Source organism: Manacus candei, unplaced genomic scaffold (assembly GCF_025592945.1).
Source record: "Manacus candei isolate 608988 ecotype Guabito, Panama unplaced genomic scaffold, ASM2559294v1 h1tg000037l, whole genome shotgun sequence".
Classification (NCBI taxonomy): domain Eukaryota; kingdom Metazoa; phylum Chordata; class Aves; order Passeriformes; family Pipridae; genus Manacus; species Manacus candei.
Window position 1 is genome coordinate 13293327 of NW_026138085.1, and position 26597 is coordinate 13319923.

Sequence of the window (26597 nt, forward strand, 5' to 3'; positions counted from 1 at the left end):
GAGATGTTGGAATAAAAATGTTACTATTTTTAAAATGGCACCAGGGGAAAAGCAAAAATGAACTTCTTGTATTTCTGATGAATTCTGGTCTGTTTGGGAACTGTTTGCAAGAACAAACATCAGGAATCTCAGAAATGTTAACATTTTTAGTGTTTCTAGTTATATACACGGGTTTTGGAGGGGTGGGAGTTACAAAACAAAACTTGGGCTCTTAAATGTGGCTGACTTTATTGAGCAGGTAACTCACAGCATAGAATCAATAAGAAAAGGGACCAAAAGTGATACATTTAATTTGGGCAGCAAAGGGTCTCTTCTTGTTTTATCCAAAACAAAGCATTGTTAAACCAATAGTTAGTTATTCCACCAACCTCTCATTTAATCTTCTAGGAGCATAAAAATTTCAATTTCTCTGTGAGGCTGTTCTAGCCATACACAGCACTTGGGATTTCTGTGTTTATAAAACAGAGCCCATCTCTCTTTGAAATTGCTTTGGCTCCTGAGCTGCTATCCAAGCAATCTGTTCCACAGCAGTCAAACAAGCACGTCTTTTACAGCCAGTGAAATACATTTCTTTTTAAAAGGTTACAGAAAACATTTTCTAGACATTTATTCATTTTTTTCCTAAATAATAAAAGAGGAACAATGACTCATATTACCTCTCTATTCTGGTTATTTCAATAAAATTGTTAACAAGGCTTAGAGGTGACCTTCGTATTTTAAGCTGAAATTTGGTCTTTATGCAGTTTTCTACTAAACGAGTCATAAAAGTATTATATGTTAGGTACTGAAAATAATGAAAGCTATGAGAAGAGGCATAGTTAAAAAGCCTATCTGTAGAGACTTCACGAAGGAGAAGAGAAACCTAGTGATACATTTGTGTAAAATAATGAACAGTACAGAACAGGCTAGGCAAGCGTTCCCATTTCTTCTTTACTGCTGATAAAGGAAAGGGGAGAGCTTTTGAAACTGAAAATTCTAATTTCGTTCAGATTTGGAAATGGAAACTTAACCATTCAAAGCTCACAGGAAGAAATACCTCCAGCTTTACTGACAGTTGATCACAGAGCAGCATAGGATGTCAGCAAGTATCCAAAACCCACTAGAACTTCCAGTGGATAATGCACCCATCTAGAAAATTGTGTCAGGATAAAAAAAAAAAAAAAGAGCTAAATATCTTATTTTTAAAGAATAAACTCACCACTGTCTAGAGGAGTAGGAAAAGTTCCCCGAGGCCCTATATCACTGTAAGAGTCTATTAGAGAGGATTGAATACAGTGCTGGTGGCCATTAAACGTGAAGCCTTGGCAAAGTCTGACATTTTATAGGGTCCTGAATATATTTTCTTTAACTAAACATTTCTGTCCTACTCATTTCTTTCCCCAGGAACATCAGGAATAATGTGGCATTGTCCCTAGTTTAGCTGGACCTCTCCCCAGTGAGCCAGAAAAATGCCTCAAGAAACAGATTCTGAGTTTTCTCCCAGTGTCTGTAAGCTGTGTTCACTATTTGCTTGCACAAACCCCAGTGGAGCCCTGAGATGCTGCATGGTCTGTCTATGGCACACTCATGACATTTTTCTGAAACCACTGCTTCTCACTCCCTGTTTGAATGATGAAAAAACTGAAGAGATTAAAAAGAATACCTGAAGATGGATATCTCACAAACCCAGTGGAATCACTGTTCTACACAGATGAAATCTGATCCCATCTCTGTCAGCTTGGGGCTGGGGAGGGGGTAAGATTCCTCAGGAAGACTGAGCCTCACCATCTCCCAGCAGTGCTGGTCCTCACCCCTGCCTGATTAAAGCTTCCTCAGAAAGGCTGACAGAAGTTATGGAGGCACTTTTCACTCCAGCATGGACAAACAGCAAAGGGCAGCACAGTGTCAGGAGTGAGAGCAAGAGCCAACAGCTTCTCTCCTGGTCCAGCACAGCTGGTCACCTTAATAAAATGGGTGGGAAACAGCAGTCTTCTCAAAGCTGAGGTGGGAATGCAAAATGAGCTCCCTCAGGACCTGGGATCCATGATAAATTCCATTAATTTCTGGTCCCAAAGCACTGAGACTGGTTTTTCAATCTTGTCTCCTACAAGATAATTAAATACATATTTTTTAAGAGATAGCCACCAGAACAAACCACTCCTTGCACTCACATCTTCCCCTGGAGATACAATGAGCAACAGGAGAAATGTGAATCACTCAGTGCTACATTGGAAAGAGCTCAGATACCACTATAGCTGTCCTGGGATATATAGAATACACGAGTCCCTCCAGAGTTTTGTTCATTCTCCTGCTCTGCAGTGTATGTGAAAACTAAGGAGGCTCAGGTGTGCTGTCCCATGTCATGCCTGAGTATGTCTGGGATGCTGACAGCATTGCATCACTGATGGACTGCTGAAATCCTCCAGCTTCCCTTGCAGTGGGAGCTGCTGGCTTACACCACACTGCTGCTCTGGGATAAGTGCTGAAATGCCACCCCAGCAAGGAGGCACTTTACCTGAAAACAAAATCCAGCTCCACTTGTCAAGTATAAAAGGTGCAATCCTGGTCTTGGATGTTAATCTCGTTTCAAACAGAGCAACTGAGTGGAAAATTAAGTACCCCGACAGTTCCTGTTTTTCAGTGACATTCAGAACAACTGCATCTCCTTGTGTTTTGAGCAGCATAATGCCATTACTGAGCACAATGCTGCTAATCTCATCTCTGCTCTTTCCTCTGAAGGGGAAAACATCAAAGCTTTAACATTTGCACCTCCTACCTGGTATCTATCTACTGTTTCTCTACTCTTCCGCCCTGTTCCCTAGTCTATGTTGAGCTGAAATCCTTGCCTTATCACATTCAGCAGTTGTCTCTTGACTGCAAGAATTAAAAGGACTTGGAGTGTGTCTCAGTTTGTACAACAGCATTTCTAAATGTCTGCATGTCTCTGGCAAGCAGAACTCGGTGCCGGGGTCTCTTTTCATACAATACCTCGGAGTGACTTGGCATATTCATCACTCTGGAGGGTCCCTGAAACAGACCTGTAGCAGCACAGTTTGCATGCACAGTCAAGCTGCCTCCAGCCTTCAGAGCTCCACTGTCTTAGAGAGGTTTTGTGGAATGTAAAGTAGGATGACAACCAGAAATGAAGTCACATCCCTATGCTTCCTTCTAACAAGTGCTGACTTGTTTCTACAGTCCCCTCTGATAATATACTGCTGGAAAGTCCCAGCCCAAATTGTTTCCTTGCACATGGTAGGGCTGCACCTGTTTGTTAATGCCAAAAGTATCTAACTTCTATTTATTAGCACAATGACCCAAAATAGCATTGTGCTAACCATGAAACCCAAGAAGTCCTGGATGTTACAAGGGCACTACAGACATCCAAGAGCCAGTTTATTAACCCAGCAGGTTGAGCTATCCCAATGCCTGCAGTACAGCAGACATAAGGATTTTAAAATCAAAATAGACTGATGAAAGAGTGCACACCCTTGCAACTCTGGATTGAAAACATCAAATTATTCATTTATTTCTCCTAAAACCGTGCAGGATACCAGAAATATCAGAACACATGGGGGCATGACCAGACCTGGTGAGAACACTGTAACAAAGGGGAAATATGTGCTAAGAAACAGAGAGCAGCTGCTCATTCATGTGTGGAATGGCCCCATAAGGATCCAAGGGGAATCCGTGACTTGAAATAGAACTTGAAGAGACAAAAAAGTAACGAGTGCACTGGTGGGAACAAGGAGATTCTGCCCCAGCCCTTCCATTTGACAGGACACCCGTGTGGCTGATGCCATGAGAGTTACTGCTTGTTAATGATAAGTCTCAACAAGAGCTCAGACTTGTGATTTGTCTTTAATAGTGAAGAAGTGGGTTAAAAATTTGGGGGGGGGGGGGCACACACGAGCATAGGAGCATCTAAGGAAAAGGGGACATCTTTTGGGCTGTCCTGTGGTGAAAGGTAACTTTAAGATACAGTTTCCTAGAAAACCAATTACCCTCTTGCCCCCTGGCTCCAAAATCCACAAAGTGCCAGTGGGGGTAGAAAGCCCCACTGAGCTTTTAAACCACTTGATGAATCTCAACAAAATTCATCAGAGGGGTCAAGGTCTCCATGATGTTGTGTTTGAAAAGTTTTGTGCAAGAACCCAGCAGGTAGAGAGTTGTGTGAGCTGCCAAATTGTTAGACACCAGAGAGACAGGCAGCAGGCATAAGGCCATGAGGAAAACTGGCTTTCCTCGTCCTGTGGCCCACTGAACTACTTGCAAATATATTTGCTATGGGTTGCTTCCCAGGAAAGACTTGAATCTCTGAGGAACATGAACTGCTTGAGACCCTTGAATACAGGAGTCACAAGTGTGTGGAGGAAGAATTTTGTTTAAAAAAAGAAAAATAAATGTCTCCACTAATATTTGTGGATCACAAATTACTGAAGACATGACCTGATCATAAAAGCCATGACAAAAGGTTGCTTTCTAGCTTCTTAATCTGGCTGTGATGGCTCTTCTGCCTACGAGATCACCTCTGCGCTGCTCCTAAATTTACTTTTCTGCCTTGCTGCTTGCCAGGGTATGTGCACAATGTTGTAAATTTGCCCTGCACCCAGAGTGCACCATCCTCCTCTCCAGGCTGTTCACAGATGCTGCAGCCCAGAGCTTGTCCTCTTCCAAAGTGGTTTCAGCAGAGGAAGCTCCTTCCTTGCACATCTTAGCGATCATCAGGGAGGGAAGCACAAGACAACAATAAAAACTAGCTAAATACTGCTTATTTTTAATTAGCTTCCTTGGAACAGAAAACAACCATGTTGATATTTCTTTAGAATCATTCTTGTCCAAACAACTCAGAAATGCAGTGGAGCAAAGCCTGTGGTCGTTCTGCAGTCAATACTCTTACTCCGCATTGAAAGCAGTAGATGCAGCCAGAGAATTACAGGCACCGTCACCATTAAAAACCCTCCTACACCTGGATTCAGAAATCATTACTTAAATTTTGAGTCTGGAATAAATATTTATCCGTGAGAATTCAAAATTTGCTTTTCACTGAGTATTTAACAGCACTTTCCAAGTAAAGTCTGCCTCCTCAATACACAACTGATGACAACACAATTACTGTAACATGTGTTCAATGACAATGCTTTTTGCTGCAGCAGCACTGTTCAGCTGGCACAGAGGACATGTTTTACAGGCCTCTGGGTGCTGCACTTGTTCTGTGTCACAGAAGAGGAAAGCAAGGCTCAGCAGTTTAAGATCAACTCAACTAGGATTTGACAAAGCTGGAACAAAGAACTAGCTAAAAAGAGCTACACTTTCTATCCACAAGGAAATATGGTATAAGTGCTGTTCTTCAAGGCAAAGTGGAAGAAGTAGCAATTAAAGTTTTCCTGAGGGACAGTGAGAAGTGAGCACTGCCCCTGTGTTGCTGGTCTGCTGGCAGAGCTGTTTGCTCAGGCACCTCAGTGGGGCTGTGGACTGAGACCTCTGGAGACCAACGGTGCCACTGGATCCAAGAGCAGAGGTCCAGCCACAGCCTGAAGGTTTCTTGGGCTTGTTTGTAAATGAAAAGGGGTAAGCAAGTGACTGTTGCACTCACAACAGGGATGGGGAGGGCAGAAAGGTGCTGGGCAGCACAAGAAATAGTCCTGAGGTTGACTCAGAGAGAGACAATTTGTGAGGCACCAGGTTCCTGGGGAAAGGCAAGTTTGGACATGATGATTGTGGCCTCCTGTCACTTGTGTCCCTCTGTCCTGGAGAACAGAATGACAGGCATGGTCATACTGTGGTCATACTCAGAGCTGCACACACGAGGCAACACCCACAAGGTGAAAACCCCATGTGACTGATGCAACTTTTACCTCATAATTGTTTTCACCTGTGAGGGCTTGAACAATGCTGCAAAGTGCTGCTGCTTTTACCCATGCAGCAACAGCCCTGGATGAGTCAGAACATGGAAATAGCTCCACTGACAGTGAAACAAAGACCCTGGTCTCCTGCCATAGTGTAGAGTCAGTCACTGTGTTTGGAAAAGAGCAGTTCCAATTATGCATTTCAGTATACAGAGTGATTGCTCAGAGAACCTAACATTTCTGCAGAGCCTTGTTACCTCCTTCAGCCCTTTTGTTCCCTGCAAAACTTCCTTCCAAAGACACTTCCTTTTCTTTCCCTTGTTCAAAGTACTTGCAGGGCTTTTTCCCCACTCTCTGCTTAAATGTGTTAGTCTGCTCGTTTTATTTCTCCTCCTCTTCTACCCAGTACACACTGGGAATTACAAAGCTGGATATAATTTGAATGACAAACATGGCACTCTGGGCAGGACTTGATGATGGGTTTCCTGAACTGCTTGGCACATCTCCATTACCAAATGCAGGGCAAGGAGCACATGTCCCAAACCTCCTCTCCGAGGCTGATGGTTTCTCTTACACAACTTCCATGCAGATGCTGCACACCTTGTCCTGACTGGCCTGGAAGGTGAAGGCCTTCTTCATGTCATGCTCAAGTGCACATCATCTCATGAGCCTTCCTCTGTTCTTGGCTGAAAGACTGAAGCACTTGCAGCCCATATATCTCACACATGTCCCTGTGGAGGTCCAGGCAGTGCTCTCCAAAGAGCCACGCTCCTGCATACGGACACGGCTGCTCCCCATCACCATAGGAACTTCCAGCCACTGGATCTTCCAGTCCGCTCCAAATGGCTCCCAAGTAGGAATGGGGCTTCACTTCCAGGCTGTTATTTTGGTCACTGCAGCACATCACATCACTGGAGGCATCAGGCTTCTGCTTCTCTTCATTTCAAGCTACACGAGTTTCTGTACCTGAGCACCAGCATCCTCTTCTTTGGCAGTGGGGCCGCTCCTGGGGGGCTGCCAAGGGCTGTGGGGGCTGCAGAGGGAGGTGGGGATGTCATGGGGAGATTAACTGATGTCCTTTTAATGACATAGTTAGAAAAACCAGGATTCCAAAGAAACTATTGGGCATTAACAACCCAAATCTCACTGATTTTACATGAAGCCAATTGGAATTTCACACAACAGACTGCAGTGCCAGGCAAACCTTACAAAGACTGATGAACCCTGAGCTTTAATAAGACATCTTTGCCTCTGTAGCAATCTCGTGTTATTGCACTCCTTGAAGCAACAGACAGTTTCAATCAGTTCTTGCCATGCTAGTTTTGCTATCTTAGTTCTACTTAATTGGTTACTGCAGGGTTGTCTCGGACAGTTCAGATCTGCGCTTTGAAACCACTAGATTCTTATATCCAACCAAGGAAAGAGAAATGGGATTTCACACAGCAAAGTTGTCAGTAACAAAACTGGACCAAAAATGCTGAACCACTGCATAAATGCATTAGCTGGGGTCCACTGACACAACCATCTCCTGAGTTCAGCCTTGGAGACTGGCTCCCAGCAACTGAAGCCCTAAGTTATTATTTTAATAGTCATGTCTGAATTCTTGTCTGAAGTCAACTGCCACTGCACAAGGCAAGTCAGACTTTACTGTGGCCTCATCATGTGGGTTTGTTGTCCCTGTGAGTACACCCACCAAGCCCCCAGGTTTGACTGCCCCCTCCCCAGTTTTCACATGCAGATCTCTTGCTGATTCCTCTTTTGAAGGAATTTTCGTTTCTGGTGCTCAGATCTTGGCTGACAGGAGTGCAGCCATGCTGTGTGCTGATTGCAGCTGGCAGGTGGATTAGAGGCCATTCAGATGGCTGTGAAATGCCTCTGCGAGACAGAAATGGCAGAACAATGGATTATTTCACCATGAAGAGCCCAGAAACTGATGCAGACAGTCACGTTGAGGAGACAAGCTGAGGAGCATGCAGATATAAAGCAGTTTTTGCTTCCATAAGCCACAAGAAATCTTCCCAGCTCAAAGTTTTGGGGATCTGCTGCCAGTTCTCTTCCTCCTCACCTAAGCCGGTTCATTTCTCCGAGGTACAGGATGTTCTCACAGTTTTCCAAAATATGTGGGAGCTACAGTTGCCAAGTAACAAAACCTCATCACTCTTTTCCTGAAATGCATAATTCCTCATTTTTCTGCTTCATGGAATGGACAGATGAAGCTGTGATTTAGGACACTTTTCCGGGATCAGGATCATTTAGATTCCTGTCTTGCCCCTGGATAAATCTATTGGATACAGAGTTCAAGGTGAGGAAGGGATCTGACTGCCCTTTTGTCTCCTGTCTTCAAAAACAAAACTGGGGATGCATTTCATGATTCACTGAACTGACTCAGTGACCAGTGTAATGAGATTTCATTAGGAATGCAGCGATGCTGCAGCCAGGGAGAGGCAGCCTGACATTTTTTCAAGAGGTGTCCTTCCCCCTCATGGTTGATCTCAAGCAAGGCCAGAACAAAGCTGATAGATCCCACTCCTTCACAGGAATTATGAGCAAAATTCAGCTCACTGTGCTATATGTGGAACTAAAGGAGGTCCACAGAAGGACAAACAAGATGATGAGGGATGACAAAGCTGCCTTTGGAGATGTGACTTGAACCAGGAGAGGAAAAAGCTGGCAAAGGAGGACGGCATCAAGATTTACAATGTGAAGAAGGCCCTTGGTAAGCTCTGGTTCAGCTGCTGTTCAGGAAATCCCGTAGTACTGGAAGCAGTGGGCATTTGCTGAATCTAATAGGGGTTTGGTTTTAACAGTTAAAAGAAAGTGCTTTTTTACACTGTAGGGAGTGAACTTCTGGAACTGGCTGCCACAGGAAGCAGACGGAATTGTCAAAGTCAGGGAACAATTAGACAAAATCACAAGCAAAAAGTCTAGAGAGGGACACAATGTCCAGGGCAAGCATGTCCCCTCTGACATCTCTAATACCACAGTCATGGCTGCTGTGAGAAGTATGAGGGGAATGGACCACTAAAGTGACCAAGCAAGTGTGCTTTCCCTAAATAGCATTTTTTATTGCCTGGATCTACGACAGAATACGGGACATGATAGATCCAGGTTTGCTGTTATTTCTTACTTGTCTCTAGTTTGATAGAGGATCTGTTCTTCCTGCACCATGGCAGAGTTCATTCCCCTTTCGATGTGACTCATCCTGGTCCCAGTAGAGCCAAGAAACTACCCTAGGTTCCATAAAGAACTATATTAACCTCTAAATTTCATCTAGAGGCTCATCCTCTCCTGAATATCTTGAAATCTTATTCTGTGTCCTACTTTCCTTCTTCCTTCCATGGAGCAGCAAGAAGCATCTTGTAGCTGAACTGCTTGTGAATCTTGAAGATGAACAGTGTCTGAAAGTTGGTGACACATCAGCAGGTGACACAGTGACAACTCCATGCTTGTGCACTTCAATAAGCTAGTTATAAACAAGAGGGATTCTGTTCTAATGTTCCCAGTCTTTGCTACCACACTGGAGAGGATTGGACTAATGAAGATCTCCTCCTGTGAGCTCCATGAGGCATCTGCACTATTCCTTCTGCACTCATTACACTGAGCAGAACATAGACCAGAAAAAAGCATTCTTTGCTGGCTATAAATCATGAGTGACACTAAGGTATTGCTATTAGCAGCAGAAAAATGCCTTCCTCCCCCAACCTTATCCAGCCTTGTATACATACAACACTTTGGCAAAGGGTGCTGGGGTGTCTGAATGGAAAATTAAATAGAGGTTGTGTTGTCTGAAGATAAATTGGTACCTCCCTTGGCGTGAGTGACTTTGTCTTTTTCTGATTTGTCTTTTAACTTACAAAACACTGAGGCTAGAGATAAGGATGTGCTTTAGAACCCTAACCTTCATTCCCTCCCAGGCCCTCCTGAGCAAATCCCATCTCTGAAATGAGCTCAGACAGAAGATAAATGTTCTGGCAGTAATACGCAATATTATTTTTGGCACTCAAAGAATCTCAAGCTAGATAAGGGAAAACTGAAAGGAATACAAAGCTCTGATTTTTTCAGATGCAACAGTCCAAATTCTGCTCGCCCATATGAACCCAGAATCCTTTCTATTTTTCTGGATTATTGCAGTAATTCCTGATGTTCACCAGAGTAGCTGGTTACGGGGCCTTATTTAAAATCCAGCACATTAAGAGACCCTGCTGAAATCACACAATAACAGAGCTGAAAGACAAAGGCATGCACAGACAGCACCAACTCCCCAGCTCCTGCCCAAAGGCTGATTTGGTTTCGGACCATTTAGCTGTAACAATGATAAGATTAACACCTGATATCAAGGGAAAGGCTGAGCTGTCTGTGACCTCCTTCAGCAGAACAGAACAGAGCTCCAGCCCCTCTGGCATATTAGCATATGTTAGAGGAACAGCTTCTTTCCTGGTCTAGTATGTATTTCCCTGCAGAGCCTTTGTGCAAAGCTCAGAGCAGTGTTTCTGCCAATACCTCTGTGGGTATTTTGAATAAAACATGTGCCATTTGACATTGTTTGCCTGGGCTACCATGGATAATGGGAGAGGGCACCTGTTACTGCAGGGCAGAGAGCCACGAGGGGCTGGATCTAGCCTTCCTAGGAACAGGATGCAGCACAGGCAAACACAGGAATGTGTCACATCTTTGTTTCTGACTGAGCCCTGAATGAAGGACCCAGCTCACCCCGCATTCATCTAAGTGCCAGCTGTATTTATTGCCTTAAGACAAGCAAAACTAAAAAGCCCAAACCTTTGCTCTCTGTGCACGCATTAGCTTGTTACAGACGAGTATGCTTTGGAAATGAAATGGGGAGGGCTTTTCAGAGCAAACTAAGTGTTTTTGAGGCAACGTTTCTAGTGCTCAGAGAGGCTCCTGTGTCCAAAGCACAGCTGTGCCCTGCAAGTTTCCACGTGTTTTGTCAAGTCTGGAAGCTTGATAAGATACTCTCAGTCTTGAGAGCTCTCAGAGCAGCCTGTCATAGGGAACAACAGTTACTGAAGCTGCTGGTTTTAAACTACAAAGTTGCCACATCTCAGCAGTTCTTGTATTTGAGTGGCATGTGAGGAATGGCTGCATGGAATAGCTAGAGGCATCCCCACCCGTGGTGTCTACTCCAAGTTAATAATTTGCTAGGGGTCATTTGGCAATTAAGAACTGTTCAGTGGTACATTTCATAATACAAGATTTGTATGATATGACCAGAAGGAGTGTCCTAGCATAAGAAAGGGAACTCAGAATCTCTCTCCTAAATGCTGTGAAATATCATCAGGTCAGTTCAGAGGAGCAGCATTTTGAGAAGGATGTCAGGAAGAATCAGGAAGAGCCCTTAGAAGAAATTCATTTGGCCACCAGGAACAAAAAAACTGTCTGTCAGACCAGCTTTAATGAAACACTTGTTCATTTTCATTTCTGTCACTGTGTTTCTAACTGTAATGAAATAACTTATCCCTGTCAGCTGTCGTGGCAGTGACAGAAGTCTCTCATCTCTGCAGAGAAGAGCCCAGCCTGGTGGGCATTCCCTGATGCACCATTGGCAAGGAGCAGGCAGTGGGAAGATGACTCCAAGATTATCTGTAACTACTAAAGGATCTGCCTTTGACACCCATAGACCAGGGTCATACCCTGTCCTGAGCTCTAAAGAGTTCAAAAACTTAAAATGCTGCTGGTCTTTGGTTTCATGAGGCTGATCATGGCAGCAAGGCCATCTTTAGTGGGGTGTAAATATTCAGGGAACCATCATCTCCAACAGATTTCTGTTTCATGGCAACAAATTCATTCCTGTCCTCTACGCAGTCACAAAAATCCATATCATACTATTTATTTGCTCTGATCATCCTTTGGTATGAAGCTTTGCTTCCTTGCTCTCCACCTTCTCTTATTCTGTTTGGCACTGGACACTGTGGCCGCTCTCCCTCAATAACCATCGTGGTTTTCCACAGGGACATGTATACACAGCTGAGAGCTGGTTTCCTCGCTCACAGTGGCTGTGGAAGGTTGTAACTTTTTCCAATGGCAAGGAAAAGACAGCAAGCTCACAGGCACATCTATCAGTGAAGCTACACAAATGTATTAAACAGAGCAAACAAGAACTTCGCTGCTATACTTCAAGTAAATAGTTTCTCCTTCTCAGTTTGCTCCAGGATAAAAACCCCTCTGCCCTGTAAATGCCACTGCCAGTATTTATTTGTAAAGAGCTTGGATCTGTTTATTTACTTATCCATATTTAGTTTAAAAGTCTGGGCTCAAAATTAAACAGTCATTCATTATGTCATTATCTGCCATGCTCTGCAGTCAGATACTGTGTGTGGTGTCACAGGACAAAACCTTTGGCAAGGGCACTAGAAGAGCAATTTAGCTCCTCATCCATCTTGGCTGGCAGCATGATTGGCTTCCAAGCTTGCACTGCTAAATTTGTTATTTTACTCTGACATTATTGAGTGTTAAATCATTTTCTGAAGTGTTTATTGGTAATAGTTGAATTCTTTCCACCCATTTAAGCTGCTTTTGAAACACAAACATTTCCTTGTATCTTGGAGCTTGATGGAAAGGTGGGGAAAGTTCCTCAGGAGGATGGATTGTAGAAATGACCAGCTCATTAAGTAGGGACAGAATTTACCAGTGCTGTGGAGGAGAATATCCTCCTCCTTCCACCAGGATGAAACAGTAAACTCCCACTTCCACCCTACAGCACTCACACGAGAAAGGTTAACTTGTGTCTTGGTTCTCCCATCAGGAAGCAGATCACCCTTTTACTGGAACATCAATGACTTCCTGACAGGATCTTCGTAGATCCTGAAGCTCCCTGAGAAGAAAGACAGGCTGTGATCTGCAGGATCAGATGCTGAGGAGGTTATTAGTAATCAGTGTACCCACTGTGTTATTAGTAATCAGTGTGGAGTGGGGTCTGCAGCCTCCACTGCTGCAGGAAGGAACCAGAAACCACTTTCTTGTACCTATTTGGGAAAATGGAGCAGAGGATCAGAGAGCAGAAATAAACAGAGAGATTAAAATCTAGTGTGGCAGTTGGAAGCTGAGCTGGAGAACAAGGGCCAGAGGCAGGTCAAGCTTGGGAGGAGGCAGGAGAGAGATTTTCAAATAAACCCTTTGGCAGTTGATCTCTTGAGGATACAGATGTGACAGCCCAGCAGCCTGATCCAGGCTGATGTACTCAGTACTGGAGGTCCTCTTACCTCTTCTCCTTGCTCCAGTGAAGACCCACAAATCAAAGTTTTTCTTTTCTTTTTATTTTTAATGAGCATGTCTGTTGAGTTTCTTTCCTGCATCTGGGAGTTACTTTCCAATCTGATGAACACTGACTTTTAGAGACAACACCAATGACTGGCTGCCGAGATCACAGTAGCAATCAAGGCTCCTTTGATGGCAGAGCTAAAAATACGCTCCCCAGCTGACACAGCCTTCAGGAGGAGAACATATAGTTTGGTTTGAAAGAAAACATCTTCGTCTCCATGTCTTCTTCTGCCAGAGGACACCACATCTGTGGCCACCATGCAAGCAGGTTACATCTGTGTTCTGAACTGCAGCACCCATATACAGACCCATACAACCTCCAGCCTCAGCAAGAGGAAAGCTGTAAACCCTCTGAGTGCCTTGGAGAATGGTGTCGTTGGCAGTTTTGCCTCTCTGGTCATGTTGGCACCTATCAAGTTATTGCATGGCAGGAGCCACATCTTAGGGCCTGGAGCAGATTGCCTTTGCCAATCCCTAAGGTTCAGTTTCAGTCCTCTTGATCAGCTGCCTCATCTCTTTCCTTTCCTATCTGCTTCTCTGCCTGCTCTCCTCCTCGCTAAATCCAGGGCCCTGGCTCACAAGCCCTGGCTAATGAGATATTCCCAAAGCCCTGCTTCGGCATTTGTAAAGGAGACAGTGGTAAGTAGTGCCACTGCCACCTCCTGGGCTTTCTGAGGACTAGAGCTCATCCTGTGAGTTGCAAATGCAGATTCATGCCAATGCTGGGCAAGAGATCATGGATTACCCAGCTTCAACCTGTGCCAGCCCCCCCCTTCCCAGGCCAGCAGAGTGATCTGCGTTTGCAGATCTCCCTCCCCCTGGAGGCATTAGCTAAAGATGGGTCATTAAGGCTTTTGGGTAGGAGAGGTACAGATGACCAATCACACACAATAACAATTCCACATTTATAACGTGTAATGTGTCAGGGGGTGAAAGGTTGAGCAACCCACTTTGGCAAGAGGAAATAGTGAAAAGGGCGTATTTTTCTGGCTAAATGAAAGCCTTTTCTCCGTGTTATTTTTTTTCATGCGTCGGTGTGCATAACTTGAACGCACAGAAAGGAAAAATTCATTTGTTTGTTCAGGCAGAAGTACACCAGATTTATTGTTCTGAGAGGTACAGGGGGTATTTCTATGTGGTTGTGGTAGGTATAATTGGCAGCACAATATTCTGTCAAAAAAAAAGGCATTCACCCAAGAATGTCTCTGGGCTCAGTCCCGGAGCCTCAGTCCTGGAGGGGGATGACCCATCCCTAAACCTCTGTGGGCAGTGATCCATTGCCAGGAGTCTGTTTGATGCTCCCATTTAGGGTATTGGCTCTGAAGATGTACGACCTCCCTCTAACTGAGCCTTCAGTGTGGAAGCTTTCTGGCTTGTCCTGGCAACGGAAGAACATCAGGAAGCCATTCCGGTAGTTCTTGTTCATCCATCCATAGAGCAGGGGGTTGACAAATGTAGAGCACATGGCCCCAACATGGAAGACAGTGTACAGGAGTTTGTACTCGTGGAAGATAAGAACCAGATCAAGATCAATGGCAAGCTGGAATATGTGGAAGGGGAGCCAGCAGACTGCAAATACCACAACTACCATCACTAGCATTTTGGTGGTCTTCCTCCTCCGGCACTGGTTTTCATTCCTAGAAGTGGGACTGACATGGTTTTTCAGCTTGAACCAGATCCTGGTGTAGGCATAACAAATAATTGCAAGAGGAAGAACATACTGCAGGAGGAGCATGGACAGACTGTAGATGGTGGCATCTCTGTTGTTACCAGAGGGCCATTTCTCTGAGCAGACAGCCATCTTGAGGTTGATGGAGGGGATTTCCTCATATCGGTACTCTCTGAAGATGGCCAGAGGGCCTGCCAGGACAGCTGCTGCCAGCCACATGACAGCTATGATGGTGAAGCTGAGCTTCTTGGAAATCCTGCTGTCCAGGTGGAACACGATACACCGATACCTGTCCAGGGCAATCACAGTTAGGGTGAGAGTGGACACGTGGACACTCAGAGCTTGAGCATAAGGGACCAGGTGACAAAGAACAGCTCCAAATTTCCACTCGTCCAGCAGGGTGTACACCAGGGTGAAGGGCAGACAGAGTGTGTCCACCATCAGGTCTGCCAGGGCCAGGTTAGCTATGAAGAAGTTGGTGACAGTCCTCATGGTCTTGTACTTGACTATGATGTAGATGACCAGGGAGTTGCCAATGAACCCCAGCAGAATGATGAGGGAGTAGGCAGCAATCAGGACAACCTGGACCCCCAGGATCTTGGTGCTGTCCATCATAACACTGCGGGACCCAGAGAGATCCTGGGTAGGAGTGACAAAGTCCTTGTCATGCCAGCCCTCTGGCAGCTTCTCATCTAATGCTGTCTTTTCCAAGGTGAAAGTGCTGTTGGCTCCCTCAAATGGTCCCATGCCTGGCCTGAGACTTTTCATCAGGAGGAGAAGGAGATCTGGAACACAAACACAGCAGAATTGAGAGCATGGGAGATAGGAGAGAATCTGCAAGAACTGAGGCTCAAAGGGCGTGTCCCACATGGCATTTTGGGCTAAAAAGCAGCAGCAGTGGCATCCTCCCTCCTTCTCTCTTCACACTGAATGGCCCCCTCACTTCTCTTACACCTCCTGTTAGAGTCTATGATCAGCTGAATGCCAGTTCCCCAAGGAAAAGTCAGCAAAAAATGCAACTTTTCACACAAGTTTCTGAGATTCTGTTTGTTTGAATTGGACAGGGAAAAAACCCTCAACCAGCCAGAGCCAAACTGGAAGGTCCTGAGAGGATTGCCTGCGTGGAGCCTCTTTGCACACTGCCTTTTCTGTTCTTCAAGCCAGCCTTTGCAAAACAGGCCAAGCATTTGGAACCTCTTGGGGCTGATAGAAAAACTTAATGATGGTGTCACTCATCTTTGGTGAGATTTACTTGCCAAAAAAAAAAATGCCCTGAGTTCTAACTCCTTAAGAACTAAGGAAGGAGAAAAACAACAAGATGCTCTCAAATTCAAGATGTTCTTCTCCATCTCCCCATAACAATTTGTTTCCAGATTGTGCACCAGTTTTTTTCAGTCTCTTGTTTCTCATCTCTCAAGGTGAAAATATCTGTTTCCCTGTCTCTGCATGAGTCTCTGCCACTGCTCCTGATAGTAATGTTGCCACCCAATCAACCCAGTACTGCCTGCTCTCCTGATAATATGGGTAGCATAGCTAACACCATTTTATCAGCCTCCCTCTGCAACCAAAGGTGTCACATACTCATTCTCTGACCCTCATTATCAGGCTCTCAAGGTCCTGTGAACCAAGTAGACACACCAGTTTTCTTTTTCCTTCCCCTGCCAGTCTCAAGGTTCCTGAGCACCAGGCAATTATTCCCTTCTTTGCTGACCTTGAAGGTCACAGGCACCCGGCCAGGCAGGTGGTGTTGATGTCCCCATCACAGAACAGGGAAGTGTGAGAGCACACAGAGCACAGTTACAAGGCCTAAGTAGGGAACTACTGGACAGTGAGACCCATGAACCCTGTGGCCAAGGACACCTCCACTGTCCTCTGCTTCTTTCGAGGATTCAGTGAGTGACTCATTTCTTTTATAGGATTTTTGAGTCTAGATTGATACAACAGGCCATGTACTAGGATTTGGCCCAATCTGAAGAGGGTCCAGGTGATTATAAATAATAAGTTGTATTATAAATTCGGTATTACTTAGGCGATTAGAAATCATAAGTTAAGTTGTTTATAAATTCTGTATTTTGCTACTTATAGACTGTACTATGCTGATTCTGCTTGTAGAAATCTTGTGCTGCTCCAATCATGAATTCTGTTCTATACTAATCCTAATAGCCTGATAAGGAAATAAAGCTTTAGTTGTAACCACAATTTAGTGCCATCAGCACTGTGCCAAAGATCCCTAAAAGAACCTCTCTGTCCCCTCGTTGTTGGTCACACCCAGGCATCTGCTGGCTTTTAAGAGGAGGGAGCTTCTGCGAGGACGTGCACGTGCAGGGCACAAACCACTGAAGCTGTGAACAAGCCTCCAGTGGAGCTGGTGCTGAGCATCCAGGCACAGATAGGCCCGAGACCCAGAGCCCCAACATCCATCATCATCCTGGTGCTCAAATGCCTGCATGAGATGGCTTTGGGAGCAGGAGCCTGAGAGCCAGAACTGACTCTGCCTGGAACCCCTGGCTGGCGTTCGGTGCCATTGGAACAGCAGAATGTTGTCACGGCTGGGTTTCCATCGAATCCAAACACAGCAGGAGAAAAGCCAGCTTTGTTACTGGCTCCTCCTCAGCCTCTGTGGCTCAGAGCTGCTGCTGGGATATGTGGAGGGGGTGGAAATGGCCCCTCACATATCCTTTGTCCCTAGCACTGTGAGTGGGGCCCCCGTTCCCACTGCAGACTTGAACGAAAGTGAGCAAAAGTCATCACTCTGCCCAAAACAGGGAGGTTTGCAGAGCATCATGTGTTTGCAGAGAGGGAAGAAAATGCACTTCCACTAAGGGAGGAAGGCAAAGAGCTTAAATCAAGTGGGAATTGGAGGCAGACTGCTCGATACCTTCTCAGCCTCCTTGAGGAAGAACTGGTCGGGGTTTGTACCAGGAGGGGCAGGAGCACTGCTGACTGGGTGCTGGTGGCCTTCCCGCAAGTCTTGTGCCCTGCAAGCCAAAATTTTAAGGACAGCCTGTCCTTGGGAAGGGAGAACACTTTCCGTGCAGAACACCTGCATTTCAGCTGGTTACTTAAACAAATTGCTTAAAATAATGGTGTTGAGGTACTGGGGGTGACAGCAATTACATTGCAATAAAAAATAAATGGCTGCTCGTTCTGTCTTTGCTCCTCAGAGCATGGGCTGTGCTTCCCCCTCAGGACCTGCTTCCAGAAATCTGCCCAGCCAGCTGCAAAGCTGAGACCCTGCAGAGGCCCAGAAGAAGAGCTGCCTGCAGTAAAACCACTCCTGCTTGCACCCTTTCTCCTGCCCCCCTCAGTGTCTGATTGCTTACCTAACATCTCACTCTGCAGACCAATTTATGTCAGTGGTTCCTCTAAATGAGGTTGTTGGGCTCAGATACCACAAGAGTGGAGACCACTAGGGAAGTAGAAAGCTGGGGGGGAAATGGGTGGATCTTCTGGGGTGAGGGTTTGCTTAAAGGGTGATCTCAGACCTCCACAACATCACTGCAACAGCCCTGGAAAGGTAACTCTAAAGACCAAAGAGAGGTCTCGACTTCTAAGAAGGGAGAGAGGAGTTCAGAGCCATGCCATGCAGTGGATGCAGTGGAATGGGGAGCAAGGGAGCAGGCTGGGAAGGTGGCACAGCCACAGCCTTTTCGTCAGAGCCTAACCCCCAGCAGCAGCAGCCCTCAGCCACCTGTGCTGCAGCCGAGCAGAGTAAACCCTACTGCCAGGAGAGCAAAATCGGGGAAGGAAACAGAGCAAGTGCTGGGCACACTTTCAGTGGCTGTGCTTTCCCTGCTTGCTCTCTGTCTGGGTTTTATACCTTCCAGATTGCCCAGCATGACTTTATCGCTTGTTATCCCCTTTTCTGTGGCTTGCCCATCCCATTTGTCTTCAGTACCCAAGTCCTGGCACAACACAGTGGGCACTCCCTTCCTTTTTTTCCCATCTCACCCACCACTGCCTATTTCCTTTCACTGGAGACTGGCAGCTACACACCATCTGAGAGGAGCCAGGAACATCATGACTATTGGAGCTGTTTTGCTTCCTAACAAAATGGCCTTAATGGAGTTACTATTTGATTTGGTTTGTTTTGTTTTTTTTTCCAAAGGGGAACTATTGCAAATCAATTAAGACATTTTAATTAAGAGACAAAATGGTCATAATAAATGTTCCCACTCCAGGGGCTGCCTGGAGGTCGCTGGGATGCTGCTAGGACTGGACTGAAGTCTGTTCCAGCAAGTAATGGAAGTCCTGGCATATGTGTAGGCTGCTGTCAGGCACACACTCCCCTGCCTAACAGGCCTGCCAGGCTAGATGGAAAAATCCTTGGAGCTGAGAGCCAACTACTTTTGGGACAACAAAGCAGCAGGACAGACCATGAGGAGGCAGAAATACTACCCTAAGCCCTTTCCTCTGTTCTGAGCTGCCATGAAGGGATGCAGAAACAGGGCGCTGCCTGTATCAGGATAACCATAATCCTCACCCTGTCCTCCAGCTGAGGTTCAGCCTGAGACAGGACTGAGGCTCCAGGATGGCTCCCAATGAGGCAGAGGGCTGTGCCAGCAGGCTTCAGCATTTGGGAAGCGGAGAAGCACAGAGGAGCCATTCACTCAGCACTCTGCTGTCAATGACTGAGAGGGACAGTGACCAGTGTGACAGGTCCAAAATCCATTCCTACAGGGGGCCTACAGTAGGTGCCCTGGGACTCATGCACTTCTGCTTCCTGGGATGCCCCAGCTCCCTCCATGTCCCTGCTGCAGCCCCAGGCACACAGCCAGCCTGGTGCAGGTCCATCAGGGCACATCCAGGCCTGGAAGAGCCACTTTCAAAGCCTGGCACGGTTCAGAAAGCAGGGCTGGAGGGGTGGGCAGAGGGCTGGAGAAAACACAGCTTGTTAATTAGACTTTCTCTTTTTGTCCAAATAGCAAGACTGATTGGTTTGATTTGAAAGGAGGTAGTGGAGGGACTTGGGCCAGCCTCTGCTCGCTGGCTAATGACAGCTACAACCTTCTTTTACAGCAGAGCTGGAGTGTGTGAGGGCTGAGGCTGGTGGATACTTCTATCACTTGGCTCACTGGTTTCTTCCATGCTGTGTCCTTCCTCCAAAGCGGCTCAACTTCATGAAATCCCTTCATCTCCACCATCCCAGCCAGGAGCACTGACTCATCTCATCCCCAGACCCATATTCAGACAGGTGTCCATGGCAAGGAGGTCTGAGACCATCCCTCACCACTAGAACCTGGTAGTCACCCTAGGACAAGCCACCTTCTACCACCTTCACATTCCCCTCCAGCACTTGAGAGGCAGCAAAGTTCAGCCCTGCACCCCACAGCACTTAAGGGAAGAGAACACAACAAACTGAGATATGGAGGTTAACCAGCCTGCCAGAGACCACACAGCACATCCACGATAGGGCTGGGAACAGAGCCCAAGTTTTCTAACTCCAACCTCCTGCATTTACCACCAGAGAAGACTCTGCATCTCTCAGCATAAAACCTGAGCAGAGATTTCAGGAACTATGTAAAAATGGAATATGTGACTGAGGAAGGGGAGTGGGTTTTGCCTTCTCTGTGTGGGCAGGTTTCAGGACAAACAGCAGCTCTGGGATGATTTCCTGTAGCCAAAGAGAAATCGTCCCAGATCCTTCCATCTCCAGTAAAGGGGTGATTGTCCTGTTATGACGCTATGGCAGAAGGCAAGACCCTCTGATCTGCCCATCCTCTGTTCCAGCTTTGCGAATTATCTATCCAGCTCAGGCCCACTGGCACAGAAACCTCATGGCATCAGACACTGATTGCCACCCAGAACTGCTCCCGGAGAGTCCCTGCATAGAACTGGCACTGGGAGACAAAGTGCAAGGAGGAGGAGAAGCACCAGGGATTTCTTGTGGTTCCTCACACTAAATATTTTCGCATCCCTGCCTAGGCTGGAGCCATGGAAGACTCTGAAGGAGACGAGGCAAAGACCCAGCTCAGGACAGGAGGAAAAAGAAGGGGGTGAGAAGAGATCTGTTTGGCAGGGATGCATTCTTTCTCATGGGAATTTGTCCTACAGAAAGCAGGGGGGAACAGTGCAGGGCCCTCTGCCCTGTGGGACGTGCCACAGGAGCAGAACAAGGCTGGCTGGGAAACAAGGCTCAGCAGGTGACACTGTGATGGAGACACACTGGTTGTTGTGGATGCAGAAAGGCAGAGACACCTTGGTGGATGGATCCTGGTTAACCTGGGGAGCCCGTTAACTCCTGAAATTTGGATGAGACAAGGGAGCAGAGGGAAATAACATCTCATTAACACAGAGAAAACCCATTATCCTGCTTTGGGACAGACCAGAAACTCTGTAGGTGAAATGCAGCTGCAATGGGACTATAAGTGGATTTCTCTGTTCAACAATTAACATCAGTGAGTGCGAAGAGAAAGCATGCACCGATTTTCCTCCTGCAGTCCCCCTATCTCCCTTTGCATCTCTCTCTCTGAGGGCACTGATCTGTGGCAGCACTGAGTGCCAGCAGTGTGTGCAGTCCCAGCACAGAGCAGCTACAGGAGGTTTGTACCAAGCCACGAGGAGGCAAATTGCGGGAGAGATCAGGATTTCTCAGACAGCCACACACTCAGCCCCACACCTGCAGTGCACTGCTCCGAAGCTGTACGTGCCTGGGTTCTGCAGCCCCCTGGAGCAACCTGCTCTCCTGACTGTTCTCACTCAGCATCCTGCTTCCCAGGTTCCCTGCTTCTGCTCGCAGACCTTTCGAAGCTCTCCTGCCAGTATTTCTTGTTCACTTTCTCTGTTCCAGCTCTCAGGGCTGTCAGTCCCCAAATCCACTTTCCCAAAGATGCTCGGAGCTTTTTTTGCCTGAGCCATGTGGCATGGCCAAGTCCTGGCCCCATCTCAGCCCTGCTGCTCAGATAAGCCCTCCCCGACCTACCTGCAAAGGCCAGAGTGTCCTCCTCCTTCAGGAACTGAGCTGCTCACCACCAGTTACTGTCTCATCGCTGGCCAGGACGGAGCACTTGGTCCTCTCCACTCTCTGGAAGTCAACCTGTGGCAAAGAGGTGAAAGGCACTTTTCTGCAACTGTCCTCGGAGAAGCGTGGAAGTCAGGAGAGGATCTGGGTTGCCAGAGGGTGCTTCATTGCCAGGGGTTGCTTTGGAACCCCACCATGAGCATCTGGAGAGCCCCCTCTCGCAGGGTGACTGACAGCCCCTGTCTCACAAAGCTGGATGCTGTGTTCGCTCCTGAAGGAGAGAAAGGCAGAGAGCGTGTGTTTAACAAACACGAATGGAAAGGGGGAGGGAGCCTGCTGCTGCTGTTTATACAGTGTTCAGCCACTGAGGGGCTTCTTGCATCGAGCAGAGAGAAGCTTTTCCACCACATCCAGTTTCCTCTCTAGGGAGAAGTGGTGGGAGCTGGAGATCTGCAGGCTCCTCGTCCACGCCACTGACCTGGGCAAGTGTTCATCCGCCCTCACTCCGTAGCTGTCCCATCTCCTCAGACTTTAACTTTGTTGGGACTGGCATAGTCCTGTCCGGAGATGGATCTCCCCTGCAGCAGGAGGTCTGCAGGTCCTGCAGCTCAGCAGAGCCTTCACAGACCTCTCTCCATCCTCCTCTGCCTCAGTGTTTGGAGCATACCCTGCACAGAGAGATCTGCTGCTGCGGGACAGGCCTTCAGGTACTCCTGAGATGCAAACAAAAGTAATGCTGAAAAGTTTTAGCCACTTGGCAATGGCTCAGTCTGCTCCAGAGCCAGATTCAGTATGAACATGGAGCTTGAGTGAATTCCAATTTTAGGGTGCTGTCCACACACTTGGAGCAAGAAAGAGGGAGAGGCACAAAAGCAGCAGCATCATGTCCAAATCTGCAAAATACAAACTCACTGGAGCCCAGGAAAGCACCCTAAGATCAACACATGGATGCAGACAAGCACAGCTTCCTACCTGTCCAAAGGCTTTGCCTTCAAAGAGAAGTCATGTGTGTTCTTAGCATAGGATTTCCACCTCAGGCAACGTGTGAGTTTGCAGCTCACCTGGGCTAGGAAATGTTCCCAAAGCCTGGGGAGAAGGACACCTCTCCTCGGCTTCAAGTACCTACAGTTAGAATTTTATCAGAGAAGTTTTGCTCTTTACCCCCACAGTGGACTTTGGTGTCCTTGTCTTTGTGAGAACGGAAGCAGGGAGGCTTTTCAACCAATGTTTTATGCCACAGAAGTCACAATACACCAAGAAAAAGAAAACACTCCAATGGCTCAGCAGAAAAAGGTGAATTAGAACATTCCTGAAATCACATAGAAAGTGACACTTGAACCCAAGACTTGGACAAGGGGCCTTATGAGTCCCATCCTCCCCCCTGCTCTCACCGTTTCCCCTTCAGAGAGGAAAGAACTCTGCATAAAATCCACCAGCTGTGCTATCTGGATTTTTGTGGGAGTTTTGTGTCTTCTGCCCCTTCGTTTTCCCTGAGGCTGTTGATTTAGCTGCTAAGGAAAGCTGAGAGTGGAGGGAAGCAGGACAAGACAAAGCTGCTTGGAAGGAGCCATTGTTGTCTCCCAGTGGTCTGCAGAGAGAGGCAAAGAGCAGCTAATGGGAAGTGAGTGGTACATGCTATTCCCCCCATTCCTGGTAAATGGATATTCCTCCTCCCCAGGATCCTCATCAGTGGATGGTTGATTTCTGCTCAAGTGAGATTTTTTTCCTCCTTCTCTTCTTTGTAAGACTTTTTTTGCCCATTCCCCAGATTCCTTTGCTACAGCTCCCTACTCTTCTCTTCCCGGGGCTGGAATAAGATGCCTGAGGAGAAGGCAGTGATTGACAGGAGAGAAATTTGTGAAGCTGTGAATCTTCATCAGGACCATGGGGTGAATTCCAGTCATTTTTGGCACGTGGTGCTTGCTGGATGACAGCAAATGCAAACTCTTAAATCATGGATTAGTCAGTGCAAGTCCCCAAGACATCCTCTCCCACAGTCTCAGCGGTCCAGTGGAGGGATTAGCACCAAAACTTGCTGTGCTTCAAAACATCAGCTCACCTTTTCTACCAGAGTAGTGCAGTGAGGTACAGTTGAGCCCTCAGCTGTCACCCCAACTGGCAGCCACCAAGCTGGGGTTTGTCCCCGCTCCCTCCACACTCCCCATCCCTCTCCCCGGAGCCAGGCTCCTCTCACGGCACTGCAGACACGGGCTGCCTGCCAGTCTGCCTAATCTCACCCAGCTACAACATAATTACTGCCAGCAATGAGAGCAGCACAGCCCTGGTGCTGCCTGGCCCTTGGCTTATCCACAGGGAAGGGACACCCAGGGCCTGTGGTGCCAAAACCCTCAAACTGCTGGTGGGTCGAGAGGAGCAGCCACGGCACAAACTGTGGCAACCTGAACACCAAAGTGCAAAACAAGGTCCCCCCCCAGCTGACAGATCCCAAAGCAGCTGAGGGGCTTTCCAAGCTTCAAATGGCAACTACACCCCGAAGGAGGCGGATGGAGAAATACAAAGCTGGTGCCTTGCATTGTCCTGGGGCTTGGAAGGCTGCGCAGCCCCGAGCAGAGGTGCCAGGGCCCACTGAATGCACTGTTGTAACCTCAGACCCTGGGGCATTTGCACACACAGGCTGGATATGCACAAATGCCTGCACGGGTGTCCCAGGAGTCTCGTGTCCTTTCAAACATGGGATTGTTCAAAGGACCTTGCCTTTCCCGGTGGCTGGGCTTTGATTAGGCAAAAGCGAGTCTGCTCACCCGTGCTTCTGAGAGTACAACAATGAATGTTGTGCTCCAGGGAGCAAAAATTATGTCAAAAGGCTGAGAAATGGGGCAGAGGAAAGGTCTGCTTTTAGGCCCATGATCTGCTCTGTCTCAGTGAGCAGGCAGGTCCTCAATCTGATCACCTTGCAGCTGTAAACCATCCACTGTAGCTCAACTTCTTTCAGAAAAGGAAGGCAGATTATCTGTTCACTCCCTGGGAGCAATCTCTAAGAAAACTGTTACCAAGGCTTCCAGATGCTCTGGTTCATCCTGCTTCATCTGGAGCAGCAACACTGACATACTTTAGAAAGCAGCTTTTCATTTTTTAAGCATCTGTTTAATTCCACCTGCATGTAACCAAAATATTTCCACTTCTCCTTCCTGCGGTGTCAAGCCTGTGTTTTCCTGAGAAGCCTCCAAAGCATCAGCAAGTTGTGGTAACACAAAAGCCCCTTTTCCATTTGAGCCCTGGAGTTCGCGGATGCAGTGGATTTGAGAGTCTGATGCATTTTGGAACTAAATTAGCCACAAAGAAACTCAGGGGTGAGAGGGCGGATAGAAAGCTGTCTTCACCCTCTCTGAATTTAAAAACAGGTTCTCATTTTGTAGCAGCTTTTTGTCCCCACGTGAACATTTCTGGAATTAGTGAAAGAGCAGAGACAGCATCAGGGACGAGGTTTTGCTAAAATACCTGAATGATCTGTCACCACAATGAGAGGCACTGGAGAAGCAGGAGGAGAGACGAACTCTGCAGGGTTGTCCTGGGCCTGCCACAGCTCTGCTCTCCTTCAGGGCAGGAAGAAGTCAGGGATGCTGAGTGTGTCTGCAGGATGAGGGTCAGTGAGCCAGGAAGGAGGAGATCATATAGAAAAAGACTAATAGGGTTTGTGTCCTGCTAAAGAGGACACACACCACCGCACTTCAGCTCCTGCCCCACTGGGGTCAAACCCACAGGGCTCATTTGATTAAGTTGATAAATGCCAAGGAGGGTTTAGTCCTTCCATCCCCCTCCCACTCCTAGATCTTCATCTGACACACAAAATCCCCTTGATCATCCTCACATCAGGGCAGAAGGACTCCAGGCAGCTCAGCAGGGTTCCTCTGGGCAGACATCAGTGCCGCTGAGCCCAGAACTGGCCCCTGGATTTAGCTGCTGTTTCTGCAAGTCACGGCACTCAGAGCTTTGCTAATTTATTAGAGGGTTGTTGCTTGTTGTTTGTGTACCGAGCCAGGTAGAAAACAGCTTCTGCAGAAGAGGATAATTGCAGTCAGATAAGCGCTTCAGAGCCAGGATTGCAAAAATACGATATGTTGTGGACCAGCAGTTGTCTGGATAAACTAGAAACATGGATGAATTTTTGGGTCCAGGCCTGTTTCCCCATCTATCACAGATTCCCTATCTACCTTTGGGCAAATCACTTGATGTGTCTCAATTCTCTGCACATAAAAAAAGTGATAAAAATGCTTAACTCTGGCAAACTCACCCCTGGATCAGTGGCCTACATGCACTACGAGGGACCTGGTGCAGCAGTGGCAGCTGTTTTCCCATTTTGCCCCGTGAGATTTCTTTCTAAGTTGCCCATCTCATTTAGGCAGCGTGTTCTGCAATCAGGGTCTTGCTCTCCCAGGCTGGATACTCCTGTTTCATAGTCCCACAATGAAGTTACAAATCTGTGCCCAGTCTGTCACTCACAAGATGACAAACAGTGCTATAAAATGCTGGATTGTGTGATGGGAACAGGCAGAGCTGGATGGGTTGATGGCAGCCCCAGCCTAAAAGTGTCATGACTGAAGATGATGCAATTTACTGGAAAATTCAGGGCATGATGTGTCTCCTGTGGGCTTGGTGCTGCCAAAAGGCACCGGGTTTCCAGGAGCTGAGATCCAGTGCTCAGCACCACCTCAGCAGCAGCAGGATTGTGTTTGCTACTTCACTACCTCACTCCGTATTTCCTAGTCCTGTGGGGACCCCCATCAGCTGTCAGCAGGGAGCAGTTTGCCCTAGCCATGCTCAGCTCTGTGGTGACAGGCCAGCAGCAGTGTCCGAGCACACCAGCACTGCTGGTGGCTCTTCACACCAGAGCAGGAGGGTCAGATAC

General features: G+C 47.2%; 1 protein-coding gene and 1 pseudogene across 2 annotated transcripts; both read right to left on the reverse strand.

Annotated features, from left to right (window-relative positions):
• Positions 1–6056: 6056 nt before the first annotated feature.
• LOC127473999 (E3 ubiquitin-protein ligase makorin-2-like) lies at positions 6057–6883 on the reverse strand (annotated as a pseudogene).
• Positions 6884–14180: 7297 nt separating this feature from the next.
• On the reverse strand, positions 14181–21755 carry LOC127473810 (neuropeptide Y receptor type 2-like). Of its 2 annotated transcripts, none has more exons than XM_051793888.1 (2): positions 17104–17271; positions 14181–15554 (listed from the first exon to the last, which is right to left on the reverse strand). In XM_051793888.1, the coding sequence occupies exons 1-2, from the start codon at positions 17216–17218 to the stop codon at positions 14353–14355; spliced, it is 1317 nt and encodes a 438-aa protein (XP_051649848.1). In that variant the 5' UTR covers positions 17219–17271; the 3' UTR covers positions 14181–14352. The 2 variants fall into 2 exon arrangements, with proteins under 2 accessions (XP_051649848.1, XP_051649849.1); XM_051793889.1 differs by lacking the exon at positions 17104–17271 and adding an exon at positions 21692–21755 and having other exon boundaries at positions 14353–15554.
• Positions 21756–26597: the final 4842 nt, after the last annotated feature.